The following is a 13,438-nucleotide window of genomic DNA, read 5'->3' on the forward strand; positions in this document are numbered from 1 at the left end:
TCCCCTTTGTTCAGAAATAGCAGACATATATGGCTTTGTCATTGATTTTTGGTACTTAGAAGGCCGCTAAATGCCGCTGCGCACCAAACTTATTTTATGCCTAGCAGTGAAGCTGTTAATTAGGTAGCTTGTAGGCTTTATTTTAGCTTTAGTGTATAGATTACCCTCCCACCTGAGACATCCCACCCCGATCCCTCCCTAATCCCTCTCAAACAGCTTCTTTTCTGCAGTGTAGGATCCCCCCCACCTCCCTGATCTCCCCCACACACCTGTTTAACCCTCCCCCCTTTACCTATTTAACGCCATCTTAGGTACTGGCATTGGCAGCTGTCTGGCAGTACCCAGTTTGCTGTAAATTAGGCTAATTTTATTTTTAAAAAAAATCTGTAGTGTAGCTGCCGCCCTCCCCCCTCCCAATACCCTACCTCCTCCCAATACCCTTCCCCCTCCCAAATCGACTTCCCACCCTTTTATCCTATCCCTCAGTATTATAACCAGGATTTCCCCACTCCCTCCTTCCCTCTCCCTGCCGCTCTGTGTGTGGGTTTTTTTGTTTTGTTTTTTTAGCCTAACAGTCCTGCCCACCTCCAGCAATGGGAAGCCCACCCGCCTCCCTCCTTAACCTCCCACCCTACCCTCCCACCCACCAACGATCAGCACCACTTCTGCCCAATGCAGAGAGGGCCACAGAGTGGCCCTCTCTGCATCGGTAACTCTTCCTGTCTATTTCTGCACTGCTCTACTCGTGGGGCGTGCAGAAATAGCACAATCTCACTAGTTTTAGCAAGATCGCGGCAGAGAGAGGCCCAGGACAGTATTCGTTAGGGGGTTAATATAGAAACTGACATCATACATTTTTGGTAATACTTATCATATCAACCCTAAGATAAGGGGGTAAATAGTTAGGGTATCCATTGACAATACATATACAGGCTTAGTCAAGCATCAAGGTAGTACCATGGTGCTTTCAAGAGGTAGTTTTCTCAGGAACTTCTTAGAATCCCACGTGTCTACAGTTTTTTTACTTGTACAGATGCCACTGAATATGTTGAAAAGCAAAACAATGAAGCAAAATAACCACATTTATGTTAGCAAAAAGTATACAAAAAATAAAACATTGATACATAACAATTGAAATTTAGTGTCAAGTATGAATATTGTGACTTTTTTTAAACAGTGCTTTCCAACATATAGCACAATAGTGACATCTAGTATCTGTGTCCACCAAATATGCTTATTGTTATTTTCTATAGTCCAATTATAAAACAAATAGAAGACGAATATATGTTGCAAAGATTAAATAAGGCCATCAAAATGTGATTTCTCTTGTTGGGTGTATCCAGTCCACGGATCATCCATTACTTGTGGGATATTCTCCTTCCCAACAGGAAGTTGCAAGAGGATCACACACAGCAGAGCTGCTATATAGCTCCTCCCCTAACTGCCATATCCAGTCATTCTCTTGCAAGCTCTCAACATAGCTGGAGGTAGTTAGAGGAAAGTGGTAAAATATAGTTAGTTTTTTCTTCAATCAAAAGTTTATTGTTTTTAAATGGTACCGGAATGTACTATTTTATCTCAGGCAGCATTTAGAAGAAGAATCTGCCTGCGTTTTTCTATGATCTTAGCAGAAGTAACTAAGATCCACTGCCGTTCTCACATATGTCTAAGGAGTGAGGTAACTTCAGAGGGAGAATGGCGTGCAGGGTATCCTGCAATAAGGTATGTGCAGTTAAGTTTTTCTAGGGATGGAATTTGCTAGAAAATGCTGCTGATACCGGATTAATGTAAGTTAAAGCCTAAATACAGTGATTTAATAGCGACTAGTATCAGGCTTGCTATCAGAGGTATATACTCTGATTAATGTGCAATATAAAACGTTTGCTGGCATGTTTAATTGATTTTATATATGCTTTGGTGATAAAACTTATTGGGGCCTAGTTTTTTCCACATGGCTGGCTTTATTTTTGCCTAGAAACAGTTTCCTGAGGCTTTCCACTGTTATAGTATAAAAGTTACAGTTGGTGCAGTTAAAATTACAAACTTTGACATTCAGCTTTCCTCAGCAGTCCCCTGCATGCTATAGGACATCTCTGAAGGGCTCAAAAGGCTTCAAAAGTAGGAGCTGTGGCAGTTGTTATGACTGTTTAAAAAACATATTTTTCGTTTTGTTAATCTGTTTTTTGTATTAAGGGGTTAATCATCCATTTGCAAGTGGGTGCAATGCTCTGCTAACTTGTTACATACACTGTAAAAATTTAGTTAGTTTAACTGCCTTTTTTCACTGTTGTTTCAAATTTTGGCAAAATTTGTTTCTCTTAAAGGCACAGTAAAGTTTTTTTTATATTGCTTGTTAACTTGATTTAAAGTGTTTTCCAAGCTTGCTAGTCTCATTGCTAGTCTGTATAAACATGTCTGACATAGAGGAAACTCCTTGTTCATTATGTTTAAAAGCCATGGTGGAACCCCATAGGACAATGTGTACTAAATGTATTGATTTCACTTTAAACAATAAAGATCAGCTGTTATCTTTAAAAGAATTATCACCAGAGGATTCTGACGAGGGGGAAGTTATGCGACTAACTCTCCCCACGTGTCGGACCCTTTGACTCCCGCTCAAGGGACTCCCGCTAAAATGGCGCCAAGTACATCAAAGACGCCCATAGCGATTACTTTGCAGGACATGGCGGCAATCATGGATAATACCCTGTCAGCGGTATTAGCCAGACTGCCTGAATTCAGAGGAAAGCGCGATAGCTCTGGGGTTAGACGTAATACAGAGCGCGCAGATGTTTTAAGGCCCATGTCTGATACTGCGTCACAATATGCAGAAGCTGAGGAAGAGCTTCAGTCTGTGGGTGACGTCTCTGACTCGGGGAAACCTGATTCAGATATGTCTACTTTTAAATTTAAGCTTGAGAACCTCCGGGTGTTGCTTGGAGAGGTTTTAGCTGCTCTGAATGACTGTGACACAATTGCAGTGCCAGAGAAATTGTGTAGACTGGATAAATACTACGCGGTGCTGGTGTGTACTGACGTTTTTCCAATACTTAAAAGGTTTACAGAAATTATTACTAAGGAGTGGGACAGACCCGGTGTGCCGTTTTCCCCCCCTCCTATTTTTAGAAAAATGTTTCCAATGGACGCCACCACACGGGACTTATGGCAGACGGTCCCTAAGGTGGAGGGAGCAGTTTCTACTTTAGCAAAGCGTACCACTATCCCTGTCGAGGACAGTTGTGCTTTTTCAGATCCAATGGATAAAAAATTAGGTTACCTTAAGAAAATGTTTATTCAACAAGGTTTTATCCTGCAGCCCCTTGCATGCATTGCTCCTGTCACTGCTGCTGCTGCGGCGTTCTGGTTTGAGTCTCTGGAAGAGGCCTTTCAGACAGCTACTCCATTGACTGAAATACTTGACAAGCTTAGAACACTTAAGCTAGCTAATTCTTTTGTTTCTGATGCCATTGTTCATTTGACTAAACTAACGGCTAAGAATTCTGGATTCGCCATCCAGGCGCGTAGGGCGCTATGGCTTAAATCATGGTCAGCTGACGTGACTTCAAAGTCTAAATTACTTAACGTTCCCTTCAAGGGGCAGACCCTATTCGGGCCTGGTTTGAAGGAAATTATTGCTGACATTACTGGAGGTAAGGGTCATACCCTTCCTCAGGACAGGGCCAAATCAAGGGCCAAACAGTCTAATTTTCGTGCCTTTCGAAACTTCAAGGCAGGTGCAGCATCAACTTCCTCTGCTACAAAACAAGAGGGAACTTTTGCGCAATCCAAGCCGGCCTGGAAATCTAACCAGGCCTGGAGCAAAGGCAAGCAGGCCAGAAAGCCTGCTGCTGCCTCTAAGGCAGCATGAAGGAACGGCCCCCTATCCGGCAACGGATCTGGTAGGGGGCAGACTTTCTCTCTTCGCCCAGGCGTCGGGAAGAGATGTTCAGGATCCCTGGGCGTTGGAGATCATATATCAGGGATATCTTCTGGACTTCAAAGCTTCCCCCCCACAAGGGAGATTTCACCTTTCGAGATTATCTGTAAACCAGATAAAGAAAGAGGCATTCTTACGCTGTGTGCAAGACCTCCTAATAATGGGAGTGATCCATCCAGTTCCACAGATGGAACAAGGACAGGGATTTTATTCAAATCTGTTTGTGGTTCCCAAAAAAGAGGTAACCTTCAGACCAATTTTGGATCTAAAGATCTTAAACAAATTCCTCAGAGTTCCATCGTTCAAAATGGAAACTATTCGGACAATCCTACCTATGATCCAGGAGGGTCAGTACATGACCACAGTGGATTTGAAGGATGCTTACCTTCATATACCGATTCACAAAGATCATCATCGGTTCCTAAGGTTTGCCTTTCTAGACAGGCATTACCAGTTTGTGGCTCTTCCCTTCGGGTTAGCTACAGCCCCAAGAATTTGTACAAAGGTTCTGGGGTCTCTTTTGGCGGTCCTAAGACCACGGGGCATAGCAGTGGCCCCTTATCTGTAGATTCTGTAGAAATGAAAATTTACCTGACGGAGTCCAGGTTATCAAAGCTTCTAAGTTCCTGCCGTGTTCTTCACTACATTCCACGCCCTTCAGTGGCTCAGTGCATGGAAGTGATCAGCTTAATGGTAGCGGCGATGGACATAGTGCCATTTGCGCGCCTACATCTCAGACCGCTGCAATTATGCATGCTCAGTCAGTGGAATGGGGATTACACAGATTTGTCCCCTCTGCTAAATCTGGATCAAGAGACCAGAGATTCTCTTCTCTGGTGGCTATCTCGGGTCCATCTGTCCAAAGGTATGACCTTTCGCAGGCCAGACTGGACAATTGTAACAACAGATGCCAGCCTTCTAGGTTGGGGTGCAGTCTGGAATTCCCTGAAGGCTCAGGGATCGTGGACTCAGGAGGAGAAACTCCTCCCAATAAATATTCTGGAGTTAAGAGCAATATTCATTGCTCTTCTAGCTTGGCCTCAGTTAGCAACCCTGAGGTTCATCAGATTTCAGTCGGACAACATCACGACTGTGGCTTACATCAACCATCAAGGGGGGACCAGGAGCTCCCTAGCGATGTTAGAAGTCTCCAAGATAATTCGCTGGGCAGAGACTCACTCTTGCCATCTATCAGCGATCCATATCCCAGGTGTAGAGAACTGGGAGGCGGATTTTCTAAGTCAGACTTTTCATCCGGGGGAGTGGGAACTCCATCCGGAGGTGTTTGCTCAATTGCTTCATCGTTGGGGCACACCAGAATTGGATCTCATGGCGTCTCGCCAGAACGCCAAGCTTCCTTGTTACGGATCCAGGTCCAGGGACCCAGAAGCGACGCTGATAGATGCTCTAGCAGCACCGTGGTTCTTCAACCTGGCTTATGTGTTTCCACCGTTTCCTCTGCTCCCTCGACTGATTGCCAAAATCAAACAGGAGAGAGCATCGGTGATCTTGGACCTGGTATGCAGACCTGGTGGACATGTCATCCTTTCCACCTTGGCCTCAGCCTCTGAGACAAGACCTTCTACTACAAGGTCCTTTCAATCATCCAAATCTAATTTCTCTGAGACTGACTGTCTGGAGATTGAACGCTTGATTTTATCAAGGCCTGGCTTCTCCGAGTCAGTCATTGATACCTTAATACAGGCACGAAAGCCTGTAACCAGGAAAATCTACCATAAGATATGGCGCAAATATCTTCATTAGTGTGAATCCAAGAATTACTCATGGAGTAAGGTTAGGATTCCTAGGATATTGTCCTTTCTCCAAGAGGGTTTGGATAAAGGATTATCAGCTAGTTCTTTAAAGGGACAGATTTCTGCTCTGTCTATCCTTTTGCACAAGCGTCTGGCAGAGGTTCCAGACGTCCAGGCATTTTGTCAGGCTTTGGTTAGAATTAAGCCTGTGTTTAAACCGGTTGCTCCTCCATGGAGCTTAAACTTGGTTCTTAAGGTTCTTCAAGGAGTTCCGTTTGAACCCCTTCATTCCATTGATATCAAACTTTTATCTTGGAAAGTTCTGTTTTTGATGGCTATTTCCTCGGCTCGTAGAGTCTCTGAGTTATCAGCTTTACAATGTGATTCTCCTTATCTGATTTTCCATACAGATAAAGTAGTTCTGCGTACAAAACCTGGGTTTTTACCTAAGGTAGTTTCCAACAAGAATATCAATCAAGAGATTGTTGTTCCATCATTGTGTCCTAATCCTTCTTCAAAGAAGGAACGTCTTTTACATAATTTGGATGTAGTCCGTGCTTTAAAGTTTTACTTACAAGCGACTAAAGATTTTCGTCAAACATCTTCCCTGTTTGTTGTTTACTCTGGACAGAGGAGAGGTCAAAAGGCTTCGGCAACCTCTTTCTTTTTGGCTTCGGAGCGTATTACGCTTAGCCTATGAGACTGCTGGACAGCAGCCCCCTGAAAGGATTACAGCTCATTCTACTAGAGCTGTGGCTTCCACCTGGGCCTTTAAAAATGAGGCTTCTGTTGAACAGATTTGCAAAGCGGCGACTTGGTCTTCGCTTCATACCTTTTCAAAATTTTACAAATTTGATACTTTTGCTTCTTCGGAGGCTGTTTTTGGGAGAAAGGTTCTACAGGCAGTGGTCCCTTCCGTTTAAGTACCTGCCTTGTCCCTCCCTTCATCCGTGTACTTTAGCTTTGGTATTGGTATCCCACAAGTTATGGATGATCCGTGGACTGGATACACCTAACAAGAGAAAACATAATTTATGCTTACCTGATAAATTTATTTCTCTTGTGGTGTATCCAGTCCACGGCCCGCCCTGTCCTTTTAAGGCAGGTCTAAATTTTAAACTACAGTCACCACTGCACCCTATGGTTTCTCCTTTCTCGGCTAGTTTTGGTCGAATGACTGGATATGGCAGTTAGGGGAGGAGCTATATAGCAGCTCTGCTGTGGGTGATCCTCTTGCAACTTCCTGTTGGGAAGGAGAATATCCCACAAGTAATGGATGATCCGTGGACTGGATACACCACGAGAAATAAATTTATCAGGTAAGCATAAATTATGTTTTTTTACGTTTCCTGTCCCTTTAACTGGAGCTTTTTGTAAGTATTTTAGATTTGTATAGGTTGAACTCGATGGACTTCAGTCTTTTTTCAACCTTATCTACTATGTTACTATGTTACATATAGTACATAATCTTATATATATATATTACACTCCTGCATGGGCTCTGCTTTTAGACTTCTATAGATTGATCGGCTGCTACTGAGATCACAAACAGAACACGTTTCTAGAAAGTGAAAGTAAAAACAGCCATTTTACAAATGTGTGCTAAAAGTAGCCACTAGATAGAGTTGGTTTGCAAGAAATCACATACAAATCAATGCAGTACAGCCACATCTGAGGATTTATTTATTTTTATCAAAAAATCGCATACTCCTGTGATTTTAAATTGCCGCAATTTTTACATTGCGATTAATTGTGTAGATATATATATATATATATATATATATATATAATGGAAGAGTTAGTTACTGCATTTGGCCAAATAATGATAGTCCCAGGACCACGTCAAGGTCTCTTGTGTCAGTTTTGTTTTGTAATTGTCCCTATGTGCTTTGCACCCAGGCTTGTCTGGGGTTAACTTCCTAAGTCACTGAAAGAAAGTAGAATTTTAAGTGCCTAGGGCATCACAAAACCATAATATGCCACTGATATGTAAGTTTCTGGCTTTTATATTTATTTGCTGGCTCCTAGATTTTTAACAATTTTTTTAGCACTCTTAAGTGCTGCAATTGCAGCTAGTGAAACCAAGACTTATGTTAGTAACCCAGAAGCAATACCATCTTTGGGTACTCATGCTGTTAGTTCACCACCCTTGGTCTATTTCTTGACACATGTTACTTAACTAGAACCACCTAGAATCTAACCACTTCCACTTCACCATCTTAAAGGTGGCTCCTCTTGGAGGTTCTTTTATTCTTAGCTGCTAAATGATCAAGGTTACAGCAGGTACATATTCCAGCCCCAGTAGATAAACCATTCTGCAGGCAAGTTAGAAAAACGACTTAATATAGGCTCTGAGATTTGTTTCCACTTGAATAAAACTTATAAAAGCCTCTACATTCAACACAAAATGGTGCTGCTACTGCCCTCCAGCCTGTTATCAGTTGTATCAATTGCTACAGGGCCTTGCCAAAGCTTCTGTACAACAATAAAAATAAATGTCGTTAACGACATGATAAATGGTGATTTAGGCATACAGACAATACATAATGAAATTTAATTTAAAAAAAACATTTTCATTAATTACCAGTTTTTGTCATTTTATTGCATCAAGTAGTAGTCTAATACTTTCTTGAAGGGAACAGTTTAATTGCAAGGATTGTACAAATGTTTCAGATTTAACATTGCTACATTTCTTTTCTTGTGGCCTCAGATCATGAGATCTCTGCCCTGAATCAGATGTCTTGGTTGATGAAGACTTCTTCCATAGAACTTCGTATTACATCACTGAACCGTCAGCGTTCTCACACTCAGAGACTGCTCCACTTGCTTCTAGATGACATGCCCATCAAACCATATGCAGGTCACTGTTTTAATTAATTATTTGCTTTTTATTGTATTCACTAAAAACATGATAAGTTTATCAGTTTATTTAATAGTTATTTAGTTCCTAAATAACCTTCAAGATTCTGGGAGCAATTTTTCATTCTCTGACTTTTCTTCTAACTGCAAAATTAAAAGTAGGACTTCTTATCTTGGTTTGATTCAGTAACATTTTAAATGCTATTGGAGAGTTACATGATATTAGGCTATCAATTTCCACTACAGCAACTTATAAGATATTGTAGTGTTTAAGAAAATATGCATTTGCCTATTTTTAAACCTTGTCATTTTTTAAATTTGTCTTGTAATATGTAGTGCTGTTTAAATCTCTCTGCTCTGACGAGATTATCTGTCAAGTCTTGTTAGTACTGTGAGTTCATTTTTAGAAAGACAGATTTGCCTTACAATATAATGGTCAAAAGGCCCTAAGGATTTTGAGAGATTTATCTCCATGCCAGCAACTTTTTGTTCATCAGACCCTAAGTACTTTTATGGATAAACCATCTCATTGCTCCTACAGCTGATGGGGAAAGTGGAATGGAAGATGAAAGCAGAACAATTAGCGGATTTCTTCACTTTGACACAACTTCAAAAGGTAAATGCATGGCTTTTATTTTTGCCTTTCCTTATGTTAAATTTTATGATGAAAATAAAAAAAAAAATCTATTATGTTTTGCAAACGTTTTCATAATTTATAAACTTAGCTTTTATTTGTGCAGACTTAAATTCCTACACTTTGAAACCACTGGTGATTATGAGTGTTTAACAATATAAATACTGATTTCCGTTGATTATCTACATGCTTGTATTAATTGAATTCTATTCTGCAGTTCGTAGAAAAATTCTTAGTATCCTGGACTCTATAGATTTCACTCAAGAAATTCCCGAGCCTTTACAGTTGGACTTTTTTGACCGCAGTCAAATAGAACAAGTGATTGCTAATTGTGAGCACAAGAACCGTAGAGGCCAGACAGTCTGCAATGTTAAGGTAAGAAGTCTAATATTTTATCTCTCCAGACAATACTTTTTTTTAAAAAACGGTAAAAACTTTTTTTTCTTTTTTTTTTTTTTATGATTACCAGCTTCTTCATCGAGTTTTGGTAGCAGAAGTAAATGCTCTTCAGGGAATGGCTGCAATTGGTCAGCGGCCTTTGCTTATGGAGGTATGTTGCTTCTATTAACTGTTGGCGCAGAGGTGGGCAATTACCAGCCCTCCTGATGTTTTGGACTACATCTCCTGTGATGCTTTGCCTGCATTATGGCTGAAAGAGCATTATGGGAGATATAGTCCATAACATCTGGAGGGACGATAGTTGCCCACCCCTATGTATGGTATGTTGGTGACTTTAGTTATGCATGCTTGCATAAATTTTAATTGCTGGTACTTAACCTACATTTGTCACAAAAAAAGTGTTATCTGCATGAATACTTGCATATGCATAATGTTATTGAGAGTAATTACATTCTGATTCTGTAACAAAGGGACAGCCAAAATAAAATTTTAATGATTCAGAAAGAGCATGCAGTTTTAAACTATTTTCCAAGTTACTTCAGCCATCTAATTTTCTTTCTTCTAAAGAGTCCACGGGTTCATCCTAATTACTGTTGGGAATACCACTCCTCGCCAGCAGGAGTAGGAAAAGAGCACCACAGTAAAAACTGTTAAAGTGAAAGTATACTGTCAAGCACCTCTATGCCGCAACGCAAAATGCATCCAAAAATATGTAGAGTTTAATTCATGATTTTCTTAGATATTATCTCATAATTCTACCTTTCAATCTCCATCAATATACTGCCGTTCCTCTGCCTGGCTAAAAAAACATTATTTCTCTTGTTAAGTGTATCCAGTCCACGGATCATCCATTACTTATGGGATATATTCTCCTTCCCAACAGGAAGTTGCAAGAGTCCACCCACAGCAAAGCTGCTATATAGCTCCTCCCCTAACTGCCATTACCAGTCATTCTCTTGCAAGTCTCAACATAGATAGGAGGTCGTGAGAGTCTGTGGTTTTTTATACTTAGTTTATTTCTTCAATCAAAAGTTTGTTATTTTTAAATGGCACCGGAGTGTGCTGTTTATCTCAGGCAGTATTTGGAAGAAGAATCTGCCTGCGTTTTTTCTATGATCTTAGCAGACGTAACTAAGATCCAGTTGCTGTTCTCACACATTCTGAGGAGTAAGGTACTTCAGAGGGGGAATGGCGTGCAGGTTTTCCTGCAAATAAGGTATGTGCAGTAAAATATTTTTCTAAGGAATGGAATTGACTAAGAAAATACTGCTGATACCGATGTAATGTAAGTACAGCCTTTAAATGCAGTGAAAGCGACTGGTACCAGGCTGATTGATAGAGATATATGCTAAGGTATGTGCAGTAATATATTTTTCTAAGGAATGGAATTGACTAAGAAAATACTGCTGATACCGAAGTAATGTAAGTAAAGCCTTAAATGCAGTGATAGCGACTGGATCAGGCTTATTAATAGACATACATACTCTTATAAGAATGTGTTTTAAAACGTTGCTGGCATGTTTAATCGTTTTTTAACATATGTTTGGTGATAAAACTTATTGGGGCCTAATTTTTCCACATGGCTGGCTTAAATTTTGCATAGAAACAGTTATAGGGAAGGTAATCCACAGCTCAGCTGTGGCAGTTTTGTTGTGTCTGTTTAAAAAAATGTCGTGTTTTTTTTTTTTATCTGTTTTTTGCATTAAGGGGTTAATCATCCATTTGCAAGTGGGTGCAATGCTCTGTTAACTTATTACATGTACTGTAAAAATTTCGTTTGATTTACTGCCTTTTTTCACTGTTTGACAAAATTTGTTTCTCTTAAAGGCACAGTAACGTTTGTTATATTTGCTTGTTAACTTGATTTAAAGTGTTTTCCAAGCTTACTAGTCTCTTTATTAGTTCTAACATGTCTAACATAGAGGAGGCTCTGTGTTTATTATGTTTAAAGCCATGGTGGAACCCCATTTTAGAATGTGTACCAGATGTACTGATTTCATGTTAAACAATAAAGATCATTTTTTGTATTTAAAAACATTATCACCAGAGGATTCTGTCGAGGGGGAAGTTATGCCGACTAACTCTCCCCACGTGTCAGACCCTTTGACTCCCGCTTTAGGGACTCACGCTCAAATGGCGCCAAGTACATCAAGGGCACCCATAGCGTTTATTTTACCAGAGGATTCTGTCGAGGGGGAAGTTATGCCGACTAACTCTCCCCACGTGTCAGACCCTTTGACTCCCGCTCCAGGGACTCACGCTCAAATGGCGCCAAGTATATCAATGGCGCCCATAGCGTTTATTTTACAAGACATGGCAAAGGTTGTGTATAATACACTGGCAGCAGTATTAGTCAGACTACCTGAAATTAAAGGAAAGCAAAACAGCTCTGGGGGTAGATACAGAGCATACAGACGCTTTAAGAACCATGTCTGATACTACCTCACAATATGCTTAGTCTGTGGGTGATATTTGTGACTCAGGGAAGATGATTTAACCTGATTCTGATATTTCTACATTTAAAATTTATGCTTGAGAACCTCCACTTGTTGCTCAGGGAGGCTTTAGCTGCTCTGAATGAATGTGTACAATCGCAGTGCCAGAGAAATTGTGTAGACTGGATAAATAATATGCAGTGCCGGTGTGTACTTATGTTTTTCCAATACCTAAAGAGGTTTACTAAAATTTTTCATAAGGAATGGGATAGACCAGGTGTGCCGTTCTCTTCCCCTCCTATTTTTTAGAAGAATGTTTTCTAATAGTTGCCACCACACGGGACTTATGGCAGACAGTTCCTAAGGTGGAGAGAAGAGTTTCTACTCTAGCTAAGCGTACCACTACCTCTGGCGAGGACTGTTGTGCTTTTTTAGATCCAATGGATAAAAAATGTTTATTCAACAAGGTTTTATCCTGCAGCCCCTTGCACGCATTGCTCCTGTCACTGCTGCTGCGGCGTTCTGGTTTGAGTCTCTTGATGAGGCTTTACAGGCTCCATTGGATGAATATATTTGACAAGCTTAGAGCACTTAAGCTAGCCAATTCCTTTGTTTTCTGATGCCTTTGTTCCTTTGACTAGACTAACGGCTAAGAATTCTGTCTTTTACTATACTGGCGCGCAGAGCGCTATGGCTTATATCATGGTCAGCTGTCGTGACTTTAATAAATAAGCTACTTAACTTCCCTTCAAGGGGCAGACCCTATTCAGGCCTAGTTTGAAGGAGATTATTACTTATATCACTGGAGGAAAAGATCATGCCCTTCCTCAGGACAGGTCCAAATCAAGGGACAAAAAAGGCCTAATTTCTCCAACATAGGTGTGTCCGGTCCACGGCGTCATCCTTACTTGTGGGATATTCTCCTCCCCAACAGGAAATGGCAAAGAGCCCAGCAAAGCTGGTCACATGATCCCTCCTAGGCTCCGCCTACCCCAGTCATTCTCTTTGCCGTTGTACAGGCAACATCTCCACGGAGATGGCTTAGTTTTTTAGTGTTTAACTGTAGTTTTTATTATTCAATCAAGAGTTTGTTATTTTAAAATAGTGCTGGTATGTACTATTTACTCAGAAACAGAAAAGAGATGAAGATTTCTGTTTGTATGAGGAAAATGATTTTAGCACCGTAACTAAAATCCATGGCTGTTCCACACAGGACTGTTGAGAGCAATTAACTTCAGTTGGGGGAACAGTGTGCAGTCTCTTACTGCTTGAGGTATGACACATTCTAACAAGACGATGTAATGCTGGAAGCTGTCATTTTCCCTATGGGATCCGGTAAGCCATGTTTATTAAGATAGTAAATAAGGGCTTCACAAGGGCTTATTAAGACTGTAGACTTTTTCTGGGCTAAATCGATTTT

The 13,438-nt window shown here is 40.7% G+C and overlaps 1 protein-coding gene across 1 annotated transcript in view; it reads left to right on the top strand.

Annotated features, from left to right (window-relative positions):
• The window catches only part of NUP205 (nucleoporin 205), a 373,309-nt gene that overhangs the window by 200,659 nt on the left and 159,212 nt on the right, over positions 1 to 13,438 (top strand). Inside the window, exons 20-23 of the mRNA XM_053719689.1 lie at positions 8,402 to 8,551; positions 9,092 to 9,166; positions 9,402 to 9,559; positions 9,654 to 9,734. Coding sequence (XP_053575664.1) covers positions 8,402 to 8,551; positions 9,092 to 9,166; positions 9,402 to 9,559; positions 9,654 to 9,734 — 464 coding nt within the window. The remainder of the gene's footprint in view (positions 1 to 8,401; positions 8,552 to 9,091; positions 9,167 to 9,401; positions 9,560 to 9,653; positions 9,735 to 13,438) is intronic.

This window comes from Bombina bombina, chromosome 6, assembly GCF_027579735.1.
Source record: "Bombina bombina isolate aBomBom1 chromosome 6, aBomBom1.pri, whole genome shotgun sequence".
NCBI classification, from domain to species: Eukaryota; Metazoa; Chordata; class Amphibia; order Anura; family Bombinatoridae; genus Bombina; species Bombina bombina.